At 42.7% G+C, this 15,990-nt stretch overlaps 1 protein-coding gene across 1 annotated transcript in view; it reads right to left on the bottom strand.

Moving 5' to 3' along the window:
• The window catches only part of pou6f2 (POU class 6 homeobox 2), a 688,493-nt gene that overhangs the window by 199,116 nt on the left and 473,387 nt on the right, over nucleotides 1-15,990 (bottom strand). The window contains exon 5 of the mRNA XM_072239558.1: nucleotides 7,720-7,907. Coding sequence (XP_072095659.1) covers nucleotides 7,720-7,907 — 188 coding nt within the window. The remainder of the gene's footprint in view (nucleotides 1-7,719; nucleotides 7,908-15,990) is intronic.

Genomic DNA, 15,990 nt, shown 5'->3' with positions numbered 1-15,990 from the left:
AGAGGTGATGGGAGACAGCAATACTTGAAGGGGGTTCCTTATGTCCAGTCTATTCCACAATTTAGTTTCCGTTGCATTCATTGCAGAGATATGTTGGAAATGGAAGCAACGTTTTCAGTGCTTTCGTGGCTATCTCAGGATATTTAGCCTTGACTTTGATCTGGAATGCTGGCAGAGATGTTATGTCAAACATACTTTTCAGCCCGCTGTCATTTGCAAGCTTCAGGAATTGACCTCCTTCCTGCGCTGACATGGATGACGAGCGGGCCATGACCTCGCATGCGTAATGACCTCGCGTGCATTCAAGCTTAACAGTGGGCATGACAGGGAATGAGGAAAGGTGCAGCTGACTCATATTGTTTCATATTGCCAAATCATATCATTTCCTCACGGCCCGGTAGCACATGCTTTGCGGCTCAGTACCGGTCTGCGGCCCTGTGGTTGGGGATTGCTGAACTAAATGATAAGTCTATTACCAAACTGATAATACTCAATCTTTTCAATTTAGCATGTACACTGAGATGAACTCACCTTCCTTTTGATTCTGCATATTTGTAATCCAAGGAGCAGAAAGCGCAGAATCAAATATCGTTATGATGATTGTACATTCTAGTATCAATTATTTGGCGACAATAAAGCATATGAAACCTAAAACGTTCTGCAATCAATAATAGTTTCAGTTGTAAATGTTTCTGCTTTACTTTCATGATATCAGCAAAGCTCATTTTGGCTGGTTTGGTTGGAGCAAACTGTATGCCTTTAACTCCAATGCACTCAGCAAACTGGTACTTGCTTCTCATTGGTTATTTTATTTGCTTCAAAATACTGTTCAATCCGTTTGGTATTCAAAATCCAGTTAACTTTGTGCGATTGAATGTATCAATATTTCCATTGTGGCCAGCTAGTTCTCTTATTTTTAAAATATTATTATTATCAGCCAGTGCTCACTGTTTATGAACCCATGAATTTGTCCACTTTTCTGCCCTTTTTTTAAACTTGACCACGTCTTCCCTTCCGAAGAACACGTGCTGTGATTTTGTTTTTAAACTCAAAGGTCTCGCTGCGCTTCAACGGGCAGGTACTCGTCTCCAGTTTATTAAAAACTTACTCATCGCCACTGTTATGTTTTCATAAACCTAACGAGATAAAAAGAAGGAGCCGGGAATAACTCGTGTATGGACTAGCTTTACTTTTAGCGAGACACACACTTAGGTGTTCGTATACTCTGTATATACTGTATAACATAATGAATTATTCAACCAACAAAGAATGCTTAATCAAACTATATATTTACAATATTAATCAAATATGACTCATGTTAAATAAACCACTGTCAGCTTGAACTATTTTGACGATTCTCCTCTGACCTCTCATTAACAAGGCATTTTTGTCCACAGAACTGCTACTCACTGGATTTTTTTTTTGTTTTTAGCTCTGTTCTCTGTAAACTCTAGAAACTGTTGTGCATGAAAATCCCAGGAGGTCAGAAATTCAAACCACCCTGCCTGGCACCAACACCCATTCCACAGTCAAAGTCACTTAGATCACATTTCTTCCTCTTTCTGATATTTGGTCTGAACAACAACGGAACCTCTTGACCATGTTGGCATGCTTTTATGCACTGAGCTTCTGTCACGTGTTTGTCTGATTAGATATTTGAACGAATGAGAGTTTATTAGTGTAGCTAATAAAGTGGCAACAGAGTGTATATTATAGATAGATAGATATATATACTTTATTGATCCCGAGGGAAATTGGGTTTCGTTACAGCCGCACCAACCAAGAATAGAGCATAAATATAGCAATACAAAAACCACAAACAACCAAACAACAAAATGCAAACTATGCCAGATGGAAATAAGTCCAGGACCAGCCTATTGGCTCAGGGTGTCTGACCCTGAGCCAATAGGCTTATTTTACTGGCTTATTTGTGAAAGCTGGAAGGATGCTGAGTACACTTCAGTACAAAAGTTGGGAGTTCATGGTATAGTTGGATTAGATGATGCTGAAGCTGCACTTTGGATACTGTATTCATTTTTGCTCCCCTTCTATAGGAAGGATGTTGTTAAACTGCAAAGAGTGCAGTAATGACTTAAATTGATGCTGTCAGGACTGAGGGACTGAATTATAGGGAGAGATTAGATAGGCCAGGACTTAGAGCTTAGGAGACTGCATAGTGGTCATGTAAAGGTGCATAAAGTCACGAGGAACACAGAGAGAGTAAGTATATTTACTCTTCTTCCCTAGAGTTGGGTTATCAAGAACTAGAGGATGAAGGTTTGAAGTGAGAGTTCAAAGTTCAAAGTAAGTTTACTATCAAAATGCTTATCTGTCACCATATCCAACCTTGAGATTTATTTTCTTGTGGGCATACTCAGTAAATCCAAGAACCATAACAGAATTAATTCTGGCCCGAAACATCGACTGTACAAACAATGGATGTGCAAATCACATCAAACTATGCAAATATAGAAGAGAAATAGTAATAATAACAATGCAGGATCAGGTGGTTAACACAAAAAATTATCGAAAATACATAATAAAAGACCAACAAATTCAAGATGATAAATGTAGAAAATGCCGAGAAAAACCAGAAACAGTATTACAGCATTACAGGATCCTGTAGCAATTTAACTCAACCTGATTATTTATACAGGCACAATCAAGTGGCAAGCATCATTCATCAAAATCTTGCTTTAAGATACAAACTCATAAATGAAATCACATCTTAGTATAAATACAAGCTGGATCCAGTTTTAGAGTCAGAATACCACAAATTATATTACGACTGATCACTTATTACAGATAGGACAATCCATAATCACAGTCCGGATATAATAATACAGGATAAACAAGCAAGAACAACTTACTTAATAGATGTAGCCATTCCAAACACACAAAACTTATAAAAATCAATAAGTGAAAAACACCAGAAATATGCTGATTTAAAAGAGGAAATTGAAAGACTATGGAACATGAACAAGGTATACAGTACATTGTCTCGATAGTATTATCTACAACTGGTGTCATCCCAAAGTCATTACACAATGGCATCAAACAATTAGGCCCACACGGCAATATCTATGTAAATCTTCAGAAAGCCACAATACTAAACAGTACTAGAGGTATTCAAAAGTTCCTAGCAATTGACAAATGAGTGTGCTTGGCTATGCCCACACCTCAGGTTTTACCAGCTTGAACTGAGAAAAAATAAATAGAAATAATAAGTAAGCCCCAAGAAGGTGGTATCCATTATGAAGGTCCCTCCCCATCTGGGACACGTCCTTTTCTCATTACTGCCATCACGGAGGAGGTACAGGAGCCAGAAGACATGCACTCAATGTTTTCAGAACAGCTCCTTGCCCTACACTATCAGATTTCTGAATGGTCCTTGAACCTATGAACACTACATCAAGGCTTTGCCTTCTCCAAAGTCTACTAATACTTGTGCAAAAAGTACTTCAGGATTTTACTCCAGAATAACTAGGCCCCAACTTTATATAACTTCACATCCTAAAGAAAGAAGTTAATGTAGCTTCTGGTGTCATGATGACTGAAGTCAGTAGCACAAGATGCTCAGTAAAGGTCTCTAGAGTTTCTGGAAATCCTTTCCCAAGGCAATAATCGCACATTAGCTTGTCTTGTCTAGAAGCTTTCAGTACCTCTTATTAAATAGGCACTCTGAAACCAGAATGTTGGGTGTAGTAACTTTTGTTCCTTGAAACAGACAACAGGTCTGAAAAATCAAGCAGTTGAGGCAGCTCTGAAGTTTTTGGAGATATCTATCTACTGCTCCCTGTCACAATCTGTGGTCCAGCAGCATGATATAAAGGGGATAAGAATGGCAGATTCCCTTTCATTCAAACAACATGCTATGTAGAAAAAACCATGAATATCTTGATCCACAAAACTCTTTAGCTATGCCTTTTCTTTTTTGATACTTCAAGTTCAGTATTTGTTCTCACATAAAAATTTTGCATGTGGCCTCTGAGCACAAAGCCTGTTTTTGTACCAAACTTGATGCTTCAGTAAACTAGCTACCATGTGAAAATGCCAGACAACTCGACACAAAGTCGCTGTTACCTGATCTACATAAAATATTGTGGTTAAAGGGCAATGAGTTGGGAGTTACAGCTTTACAAAACCACACAACCAGACTTAGAGTGTTGTATTCAATTCCGGTCACCTCATTATAGGAAGGCTGTGGAAGCTTTAGAGAGGGTGTGAGAGGGTTTAAAGGAGATTTGCCAGGATGATGCCTGGATTAGAGAGCATGGTTTATGAGGATAGGTTGAGTGAGCTGGGCCTTGTATCATTGGAGTGGAGGATTAGAGGTGATTTGATCAGGGTGCAAAAGATGATAAGAGGCATAGGTCGAGTGGATAACCCGAGGGGGCAACATTTTATTGACTTAGGTTTTGTTAGTGATTTATCAAGCCATGTCACCCTGGCAACCCCACAACCCCAATTGACCCCTAACCCAATTGGACTGTGGGAGGAACTGGAGCATCTGGGGGAAATCTACACATTCCACGGAGAAGACATACAGAGACTCCTTACAGAACAGCATCCAAACTGAACTCCAAACCAGAGCTGTAATAGCGTTGCACTAACTGCTATGCTACTATTACCCCTTTTAAGGTGAACAGAAGAAAGTAATGTCAGAGGTAAGCTTTTTACACAGAGTGTTGGCGGGGGGAGGGGAGTGGGGGTGCGGGTGCATGGAATACCATAAGACCATAAGACAAAGGAGCAGAAGTCAGCCATTCGGCCCATCGAGTCTGCTGCGCCATTTTATCATGAGCTGATCCATTCTCCCATTTAGTCCCACTCCCCTGCCTTCTCACCATAACCTTTGATGCCCTGGCTACTCAGATACCGATCAATCTCTGCCTTAAATACACCCAATGACTTAGCCTCCACTGCCGCCCGTGGCAACAAATTCCATAGATTCACCACCCTCTGGCTAAAAAGATTTCTTCGCATTTCTGTTCTGAATGGGCGCCCTTTAATCCTTAATCATGCCCTCTTGTACTAGACTCCCCCATCATGGGAAACAACTTTGCCACATCCACTCTGTCCATGCCTTTCAACATTCGAAATGTTTCTATGAGGTCTCCCCTCATTCTTCTAAACTCCAAGGAATACAGTCCAAGAGCGGACAAACATTCCTCATATGTTAACCCTCTCATTCCCGGAATCATTCTAGTGAATCTTCACTGTACCCTCTCCAACGTCAGCACATCCTTTTTTAAATAAGGAGACCAAAACTGCCCACAGTACTCCAAGTGAGGTCTCACCAGCACCTTATAGAGCCTCAACATCACACCCCTGCTCCTATACTCTATTCCTCTAGAAATGAATGCCAACACTGCTTTCGCCTTCTTCACTACCGACTCAACCTGGAGGTTAACCTTAAGGGTATCCTGTATGAGGTCTCCCAAGTCCCGTTGCATCTCAGAACTTTGAATTCTTTCCCCATTTAAATAATAGTCTGCCCGTTTATTTCTTCTGCCAAAGTGCATAACCATACACTTTCCAACATTGTATTTCATTTGCCACTTCTCTGCCCATTCTTCCAATCTATCCAAGTCTCTCTGCAGACTCTCCATTTCCTCAGCACTACTGGCCCCTCCACCTATCTTCGTATCGTCAGCAAACTTAGCCACAAAGCCATTTATTCCATAATCCAAATCGTTGATGTACAATGTAAAAAGAAGCGGCCCCAGCACGGACCCCTGTGGAACACCACTGGTAACCGGCAGCCAACCAGAATAGGATCCCTTTATTCCCACTCTCTGTTTCCTGCCAATCAGCCAACGCTCAATCCACGTATGTAACTTGCCTGTAATTCCATGGGCTGTTATCTTGTTAAGTAGCCTCATGTGTGGCACCTTGTCAAAGGCCTTCTGAAAATCCAAATATACAACATCCACTGCATCTCCCTTGTCTAGCCTACTTGTAATTTCCTCAAAAAATTGTAATAGCTTTGTCAGGCAGGATTTTCCTTTAAGGAATCTATGCTGAGTTCTGCCTATCTTGTCATATGCCTCCAGGCCAGGCAGGCAGATACATTAGGCACATTTATGAAACTCTTATGCACCTGGATGATAGTAAAATAGAGGGCTATGTAGGAGGGAAGGGAAGGGTTAGGTTTATTTTGGTTGGCACAACATTGTGAGCCAAAGAGCCTGTACTGTGGTGTTTTATGTTTTATCATGGAGACAGTTGCTTTATTTCAGATTTATTTAATGAACTGAATGTAAATTTCACAACTGCTGTGCTGGGACTCAAACTGAAATATCCAGATCAATAGTTCACACCCCTGGATATCAGTTAACAGCTGCATTGCTGTTATTGCTTTTCAAGAGCATCTAGGAATGAGCAATAAATATGTCAGTGTCCCATAACCTAATTTTTAAGTGTTCAAAATATGACTTAATAAATGCAGGATGTAAGTAGGACTCTAAGGAGGAGGCTACATAGCATCCATGCCCCGACGACCAGACTCAAAAACAATTACTTTCCCCAAGCAGTAAGGCTGATCAACACCTCCACCCACTAATACACCCCTCCACATCCCCAACCACCACTACTTTATCACATCCTGTCAGAGTCACTTATATACAGATACTCCTGTACCTAGCGTCACTCAATGGACATACAATCAATCTATGTATATAAGATAACTTTGGTATTTATATTTACTATAGGCATCTGTTAGTCTCGTGAGACCATGGATTTGCGCCTTGGAAGGTTTCCAGGGCGCAGGCTTGGGCAAGATTGTATGGAAGACCGGCAGTTGCCCATGCTGCAAGTCTCCCCTCTCCACGCCACCGATGTTGTCCAAGGGAAGGGCATTAGGACATTAGGACCCATACAGCTTGGCACCGGTGTCGTCACAGAGCAATGTGTGGTTAAGTGCCTTGCTCAAGGACACAGCTGAGGCTCGAACTAGCGACCTTCAGATCACTAGACCGACGCCTTAACCACTTGGCAACGCGCCAACACTATATTTATTGTGTGTGTTTTTATATGATTATTATCTTTACCATATAGTGTTTTTTTGTGCTGCATTGGATCCAGATTTCCAAATATTTCATCCTCCTTGGCATGCTGGAAGTGACATTAAACAATCTTGAATCTTGAAACAGACACAGTCTTCCTTGAACTGACACGAGACTAGCTGAGAATCTGAAGTGATTCTGATCCGCTTGAAATGGAGGTTGAAACACACCGTGGAGCCCATTTCAAGCTCATCATGTCAGCTCTGCCTATCCAGCCGATCGGGATCATTACCTCTCGCTCTCAAAGTTCAAACTGAGTTTACTACCTAAGTATGTATAGCATACACAACCTTGAGATACGTTTTCATACAGGCACCCACAGGAAAACAAATAAGTACAATAGACTCGATGAAAAACCATACGTAACAAAGGCAGAGTCCCTGAACGCGAGTCTACACTCAGCACTGAGGCCAGTGAAGTCATCCACGCCCAATGGCTGTTGGGCAACAACTGGTGGTGCAGGACCCAAGATTCCTGCAAATCCTGCCAGAAGTTAGTCACCAGAAGAGAGGGAGATGGATCAAACCGAGGCCGAGGGGACAGGTTCAGGTGGGGGGGGCGGAATCCTGGCTGGTTACCCTTTCCCACTGAACTCAATTGAAACACAGAGCACAGAACATGATTCTCAGCCATCAAAATGAAACTGCCGTACCTGGAGGGGATTGGGTGGAGTCAGCGGTGAGTGGAGGCCTTGCCCCGGCGACTGGCTTTGCTTCTGAGGGGGAGATGCCTGCTGGCCAGGCAGCTGGTGGTTCGGTTGTTGTTGCTGCTGCCCCTGTTGTTGCTGTAGCTGCTGGAGATGTTGGAGTTGCTGTATTTGAGAATTCAAGGATGAGGTAGCTGTGGTAAATAAAGAGAAAAATATCACATTGAGTACACATACAGTAGGCTTAAGACATCATAAAAGAACTTTATCTTAGTCAACTCTATTTATGCTCTCATTCTCTCGCAAAGACAAGAATTCCGCAGAGGTTGGAGATCTTGAGCAACTCACACAGAACGCCGGAGGAACCTGAGAGGGGCATGGTAGTGTAGTGGTTAGCACCACAGCTTACAGTGCAGGTGACCCAGGTTCAAATCCAGCCGCCCTCTGCCAGGAGTTCATGCATTCTCCCTCTGACCAAGTTGGTTTCCTCTGGGTGCTCCGGTTTCTTCCCACATTTGGTAGGTTAAGCGGTCATCATAAATTACCCTGTGATTAGGCTAGGATTACACTGGGGGATTGCTGGGTGGTGTGGATGACTCACCCCGGCCGAGCCCCTTCTTCAGAACCCTTGCAAAGATGTTTCTTTTCGCTGTAAAGCTAGTTCAGTGACAACGCTGAACACAATGAACAGGGCATGGATAACCTCACTTACCTCAAAGCAGAACCGACTCCACAAACTATAGACTCAGGGACTCTACAACTCATTTTCTCAGTATTATTTATTTCTTTTTTATTATTTTGACAATTTGTATTCTTGAACCTATTGGTTGCTTTTCAGTCTTTGTTTACGTAGAGTTTGGCATAAATTCTACTGTAATTGTTCTACTGTAAATGCAAGGAAATGAATCTCAGGGTTGTATATGGTGACATGGATGTACTTTGATAATAAATTTACTTTGAACTTTGAACACATTGTTTTCCCAGCAGTTCTCCATTGTTTCCATCGAAATGTCTTCACAATGCAGTGGAGTCCAATATTGTCAGAAGCAGTAAATTATAGGCTGATTTTCTCGGAAGCACCGGAGCCAATTTTAGTGCACTAGGCTGTGATCAGCCAACTTCGGATAAATCTCATATCTTGTGGTCTGGAAATCAATTGTGAGATGGAAAAAAAATGGTCTAATATTCTAACTAAAGACATATATATGTAATAAAAAGAAATATACTGATAAAAGAGCAGTCAAATATACAAGAGGACTATGCCAATATGACTCTGATAAAGGATGCTGTTTTTGAAAATAAGACTTTCAAAATATTGTCATAAAATTTTAATAATACTTTATTCTTGGGAACGTAGAGAATTGAGGGAAGATTTGATAGAGGTATACAAAATTATGAAGGGTATAGATAGGGTAAATGCAAGCAGGCTTTTTCCACTGAGGTTGGGTGAAATGTTTAAGGGGAACTTGAGGGGAAACTTCTTCACTCAGAGGGTTGTGAGAGTGTGGAACGAGCTGTCAGCCTGCTCTCGATACACCAAATGAGGCCTCACTAGTGATTTATAAAGTTTCAACAACATATCCTCCTTTACATTCTCATCCTCTGGAAATGAATGCTAACATCGCATTTGCCTTCCTCACCACTGACAGCCTGCAAATTAACCCTTAGGGAATCCTGCACAAGGACTCTGAAGTCCTTTTGCCACTCAGTTTTTTGAATTTTCTCTCCATTTAGAATATAGTCAACCATTTCATTTGTTAGACCATAAGACCACAGGATCATTATAGGGCCATTCAGCCCATTGAGTCTGCTCCACCATTCCATCATGGCTGATCCCACTCAATCCCATACATGTACCTTCTCATCATTTCCTTTGATGCCCTGACCAATCAGGGAACTATCAACTTACGCTTTAAATATACCCACGGATTTGGCCTCCACCGTAGTCTGTGGCAGAGCATTCCACAGATTCACTGCTCTCTGACTAAAAAAAAAATTCCTCCTTACCTCTGTTCTAAAAGGTTGCCTCTTAATTTTGAGGCTGTGCTCTCTAGTTCTTGATACACCCACCATAAGAAGCATCCTTTACACATCCACCCTATCTAGTCCTTTCAACATTCGGTAGGTTTCAATGAGATGCCCATGCATTCTTCTAAATTCCAGTGAGTACAGGCCCAAAGTTGCCTACACTCCTCATATGTTAACCCCTTCATTCCTGGAATCATCTTTGTGAACCTCCTCTGGACTCTGTCCAATGACAACACATCCTTTCTGAGATATGAGGCCCAAAACTTTTGACAATATTCCAGGTGCTGCCTGACTAGTGTTCTATAAAGCCTCAGCATTATCTGCTTGTTTTTATATTCTATTCCACTCGAAATAAATACCAACATTGCACTTGCCTTCTTTACCACAGACTCAATTAGTAAATGAACCTTCTGCGAGTCCTGCACAAGGATTCCTAAGTCCCTCTGCATCTCTGATGTTTGAACCTCCTCCCCATTTAGATAATAGCCTGCACTATTGTTCCTTTTACCAAAATGCATTATCATACATTTCCCAACACTGTATTCCATCTGCCTCTTTTTTGCTCATTCTTCCAATTTGTCTCGGTCCTGCTGCAATCGCATTGCTTCCTCAGCACTACCTACCCCTCCACCTATCTTCATATCATAGAACATAGAATAGTACAGCACAGTACAGGCCCTTCAGCCCACAATGTTGTGCTGACCCTCAAACCCTGCCTTCCATATAAGCCCCCACCTCAAATTCCTCCATATACCTGTCTAGTAGTCTCTTAAACTTCACTAGTGTATCTGCCTCCACCACTGACTCAGGCAGTGCATTCCACTCACCAACCACTCTCTGAGTAAAAAACCTTCCTCTAATATTCCCCTTGAACTTCCCACCCCTTGCCTTAAAGCCATGTCCTCTTGTATTGAGCAGTGGTGCCCTGGGGAAGAGGCGCTGGCTATCCACTCTATCTATTCCTCTTATTATCTTGTACACCTCTATCATGTCTCCTTTCATCCTCCTTCTCTCCAAAGAGTAAAGCCCGAGCTCCCTTAATCTCTGATCATAATGCATACTCTCTAAACCAGGCAGCATCCTGGTAAATCTCCCCTGCACCCTTTCCAATGCTTCCACATCCTTCCTATAGTGAGGCGACTAGAACTGGACATAGTACTCCAAGTGTGGCCTAACCAGAGTTTTACAGAACTGCATCATTACATCGCGACTCTTAAACTCTATCCCTCGACTTATGAAAGCTAACACCCCATAAGCTTTCTTAACTACCTTATCTACCTGTGAGGCAACTTTCAGGGATCTGTGGACATGTACCCCAGATCCCTCTGCTCCTCCACACTACCAAGTATCCTGCCATTTACTCTGAAATCTGCCTTGGAGTTTGTCCTTCCAAAGTGTACCACCTCACACTTCTCCAGGTTGAACTCCAGCTACCACTTCTCAGCCCATTTCTGCATCCTATCAATGTCTCTCTGCAATCTTCGACAATCCTCTACACTATCTACAACACCACCAACCTTTGTGTCGTCTGCAAACTTGCCAACCCACCCTTCTACCCCCACATCCAGGTTGTTAATAAAAATCGCGAAAAGATGAGGTCCCAGCACAGATCCTTGTGGGACACCACTAGTCACAACCCTGCAATCTGAATGTACTCCCTCCACCATGACCCTCTGCCTTCTGCAGGGAAGCCAATTCTGAATCCAACTGGCCAAACTTCCCTGGATTCCATGCCTTCTGACTTTCTGAATAAGCCTACCGTGTGGAACCTCGTCAAATACCTTTCTAAAATCCATGTAGATCATCCACAAACTTTGCCATAAAGCCATCGATTCCATTATCCAAATCATTGGCAAACAGTGTGAAAAGCAGCAGTCCCAATGCTGACCCCTGTGGAACACCACTAGTCACTGGCAGCCAACCAGAAAAGGCCCTTTTTCTTCTCATTCCCAGTCTCCTGCTTGTCAGCCATTCCTCTATCCATGCCAGTATCTTTCTTGCAACGCTGTAGGATTTTATCTTGTTAAGCAGCCTCATGTGTGGCACCTTATCAAATGCCTTCTGAAAATCCAAGTCAATGACATCCACTGTCTCCCCTTTGTCCACCCTGCTTGTTACTTCCTTGAAGAACTCTAACAGACTTGTCAGGCAAGATTTCCCTTCACAGAAACCATGCTGACTTTGACTTATTTTATCATTAGTCTCCAAGTACCCCAAAACCTCACCCTTAAGAATAGACTCTAACACTTTCCCAAGCACTGAGGTTAGGCTAACTGACCTATAGTTTCTTTTCTTTTGCCTTCCTCCCTTATGAAAGCATAGAGTGACATTTGCAATCTTCCATTCCTCCGGGACCATGCCAGAATCAAGTGATTTTTGAAAGATCATGGCCATTCCATCATTATCTCTTCAGCAAACTCTCTCAGGACTCTGGGATGTAGTCCATCTGGGTCAGGTGACTTACCCACCTTGCAACCTTTCAGTTTGCTTAGCACTTTTTCCTCTGTAATAGCAATGGCACTCACTCCTAGCTTTTTTAGTTTCCTTTTGATGGATTTTAAAAGCTTCCCAATCATCCGGCTTCCCACTTCCTTTTGCTACCTTATATGCCCTTTCCTTGGCTTTTACTTCCCTTGTCAGCCATGGTTGCCTACCCCTACCATTTGAGAACAACTTCTTCTGTGGGACATAACTATCGTCCACCTTGTGAACTATTCCCAGAAGTGTCCGCCACCATTGCTCTGCTGTCATCCCCGCCAGTATCCTCCTCCACCCCACCGGGGCAAGCTCCTCTCTCATGCCTCTGTAATTCCCTTTATTCCCATTGTGATATTGATTCATGTGACATGCTTCTCCCTCTCAAATTGCAGTATGAATTCAATTATATTACGATCACTGTCTCCTAAGGGTTCTTTTACATTAAGATCTAAGATAGCCTTTCCCTTAGTAGGTTCAAGCACAAGCTGCTCTAAAAAGCCAACTCATAGGCATTCAACAAATTCCCTCTCTTGCGATCCAATACCAAACTGATTTTCCCAATTCCTCTGTATATTGAAGTCCCCCATTACAATTGCGACATTAGCCTTATTTCATGCCTTTTCCAGCTCCCTTTGCAATCTCAAAATCTTGGCCAATATATGATTCCCGTAATGGTTTTTTTTACCCATGCAATTTCTTAACCCCATCCACAAAGATTCAACATTCTTTGACCCTATGTCTCCTCTTTCTAAAGATGTAATTCCATCTCTTGCCAACAGAGCCACACCACTACCAATGCCTTTCTGCCTGTCCCTTTGATACAAATATATCCTTTGATGTAAGCTCCCAACTATGGTCTCCTTTCAGCCACGATTCAGTGATGCCCACAATGTCATACCGACCAATCTCTAACTGCACCCAAGTTTGTCCACCTTATTCCTAATGCTATGCGCATTTAAATACAGCACCTTCAGTCCTGCATTCTTCGCCCCTTTGAACTTTGCCTCTGTGGTACAATTTAACACTTTGCTCTGTCTGCATCTGTACCCAATCATTGGATTGTCCTTCCTTACATTAACGTTACATCCATCATCTACTTGTAAATCTGCTGGCTCATTGTTAGCTCTATTAATTTGGTTCCCATCCCCCTGCCATATTAGTTTAAACCACTCCCAACAGCTCTAGTAAACCTGTCCGCAAGAATATTGGTCCCCCTCAGATTCAAGTTGCAACATGTCCATTTTTCACCGGTCCCACCTGCCCCAGAAGGGGTCCCAATTACCCAGAAACTCTTGCTCCAATTCTTTAGCCACACATTTACCTGCTACCTCATTCTATTCCTATCCTCACTGTCGCGTGGCACAGGCAGCAATTCTGAGATTATTACACCGGAGATCCTGTTTCTCAGCTTCCTTTCTAACCCCCTGTATTCTTTTTTCAGGACTTCTTCCCTTTTTCTATCTATATCCTTGGTATGATTATGAAAAACGACTTCTGGCTGCTCACCCTCCCATTTCAGGATATTGTGGACAGGTTCAGAAACATCACAGATCCTGGCACCAGGGAGGCAAACTTTCATCTGTGTTCTTTTTTGCATCCACAGAATTGCCTATCTGTACCCCTAACTATATAGTCCCCTATTACTGCTGCCACCCTCTTCAGTTTCCTACCCTTCTGAACCACGGGCTCGTAGCTTGTTAAGCAGCCTCATGTGTGGTACCTTGTCAAAGGCCTTCTGAAAATCCAAGTACACAACATCAACCAATTCTCCTTTGTCTATCCTGCTTGTTATTTTTTCAAAGAATCCTAACAGATTTGTTAGGCGAGATTTTCCCTTGAGGAAACCATGCTGACTACGGCCTATTTTATCATGTGCCCCCAAGTACCCTGAGACCTCATCCTTAATAATCGACTCCAACATCTTACCAAACACTAAAGTCAGACTAACTGGCCTATAGTTTCCTTTCTTTTGCCTCTCTCCCTTCTTGAAGAGTGGAGAGACATTTGTAATTTTCCAGTCTTCTGGAACCATTCCAGAATCTCTTCAGCCATCTTTTTTAGAACTCTGGGGAGTACACAATCAAGTGCAGGTGACTTATCTACCATCAGACCTTTCAGTTTCCCAAGAACCTTCTCTCTAGTAATGGTAACTTCACACAATTCATGACCCCTGACACCTGGAACTTCCACCATACTGCTAGTGTTCTCCACAGTGAAGACTGATTCAAAATATTTATTCAGTTCACCCACTATTTTACTGTCCCCCATTACTACCTCTCCAGCATCATCTTCCAGTGATATCTGCCCTCACTTTTCTCTTACACCAGAGGAAGACCTGAGAACTCAAGCAGGATGATAAAATGAAAGTGATTCTGTGACCTCCTCTGGTCTTACAGCATGTGGGAGCACAGTTTTAAGATGATTGGAGGAAAGTACAGGGGCAGGTTATTTTCAACTGAGAGTGGTGGGTGTGTGTAACACCCTGTCATTGTAGGTGCTAGAGGCAGATACATTAGGGGCATTTAAGAAATTGCTGGATAGATGCATGGATGATAGAAAAATGGAAGGCTATGTAGGAGGGAAGGGTTAGATTGACCTTGGGCTAGGTTAATAGGACAGCACAACAATGTGAACCGAAGGGCCGGAACTGTGTGGTCTTCTATTACTGACAGCCATCTGCAGTAAGCACCAGGTACAATTCTTCTTTCATTGTCATGTGTGTTACTTAAAAACATTTTATTATCTTATATCCTATTCTGAATAATTTAAGAAACTTTTTACACCTTGACCCTAGGACCACTCTGCACGTTTCTGTGTGCATGTGGCAAATAAAACTCATCTTATAGAATCTTATAGACTGCTCATACAACCATCCACCAGCTGCTTCCATGGCTTCACATGACCCTGATCAGGGGAGATAAGCAGGTACTACACCTCGCCCAAGGGTGGCCTGCAGGCCAGTGGAGGGAAGTAGCGACTCACATCTCCTTTGGTAGAACCATATCTTCACCCTGCTACCCTGTCTAGTCATTAGGGGATGCTTTTCAGGACTGAGATAAGGAGAAAAGTTAAAAGAAAGGCATATGCTAGAAACTTGAAACAAACAGGTATTGCTAGAAACACTCATGAAGTCAGGGCAGCATCTGTGAAATGGAAAACAGCTAACATTTTAGGAGTGGGACCCTTCATCAAAACAGGAAGGGTGGTAGATCCGTGGAATTCTCTACCTCAGAGGGCAGCCGACACGAAACCATTAAATATGTTCAAGGTGTTTTTAGCTATAGTTCTTATGGTTACAGGATTCTATAAGATGAGTTTTATTTGCCACATGCACACAGAAACGTGCAGACAAATGTGCCATTGGCATCAAATCAAATCAGTGAAGGTGTGCTGGGCAGCATGCAAGTGTCTCCCTGCTTCCAGCACCAACGTAGCATGACCGACATGTGCCAAGGATGTTCTGGGGGCAGCCCACAAGTGTCGCCACACATTCCGGTGCCAACATAGCATTCTCACATTGCTCAGCGGAACAAAACAGAACACAACAAGCAATGAAACAACAACAGCAAAACATATCTTGCTTCTCCCTCCCACCTGCACACAGACACAGTCCTCCAATGCCAGGACTGTCCACCTCTGGTCTCCAATCTCCAGTGGAGACACTGGGTTCAACTTTCCCAGTGAACTCGCAGACTCAGAATTCCGGCGTGTTTCTGTGCAATACTGCTCTTCGTCTCTATGATTGACCAACTCTCCAAATGTGCCTTAGTA

The sequence above is a fragment of the Mobula birostris genome, chromosome 1 (assembly GCF_030028105.1).
Source record: "Mobula birostris isolate sMobBir1 chromosome 1, sMobBir1.hap1, whole genome shotgun sequence".
Classification (NCBI taxonomy): domain Eukaryota; kingdom Metazoa; phylum Chordata; class Chondrichthyes; order Myliobatiformes; family Myliobatidae; genus Mobula; species Mobula birostris.
This window is presented reverse-complemented; position numbering and strand designations above follow the sequence as displayed.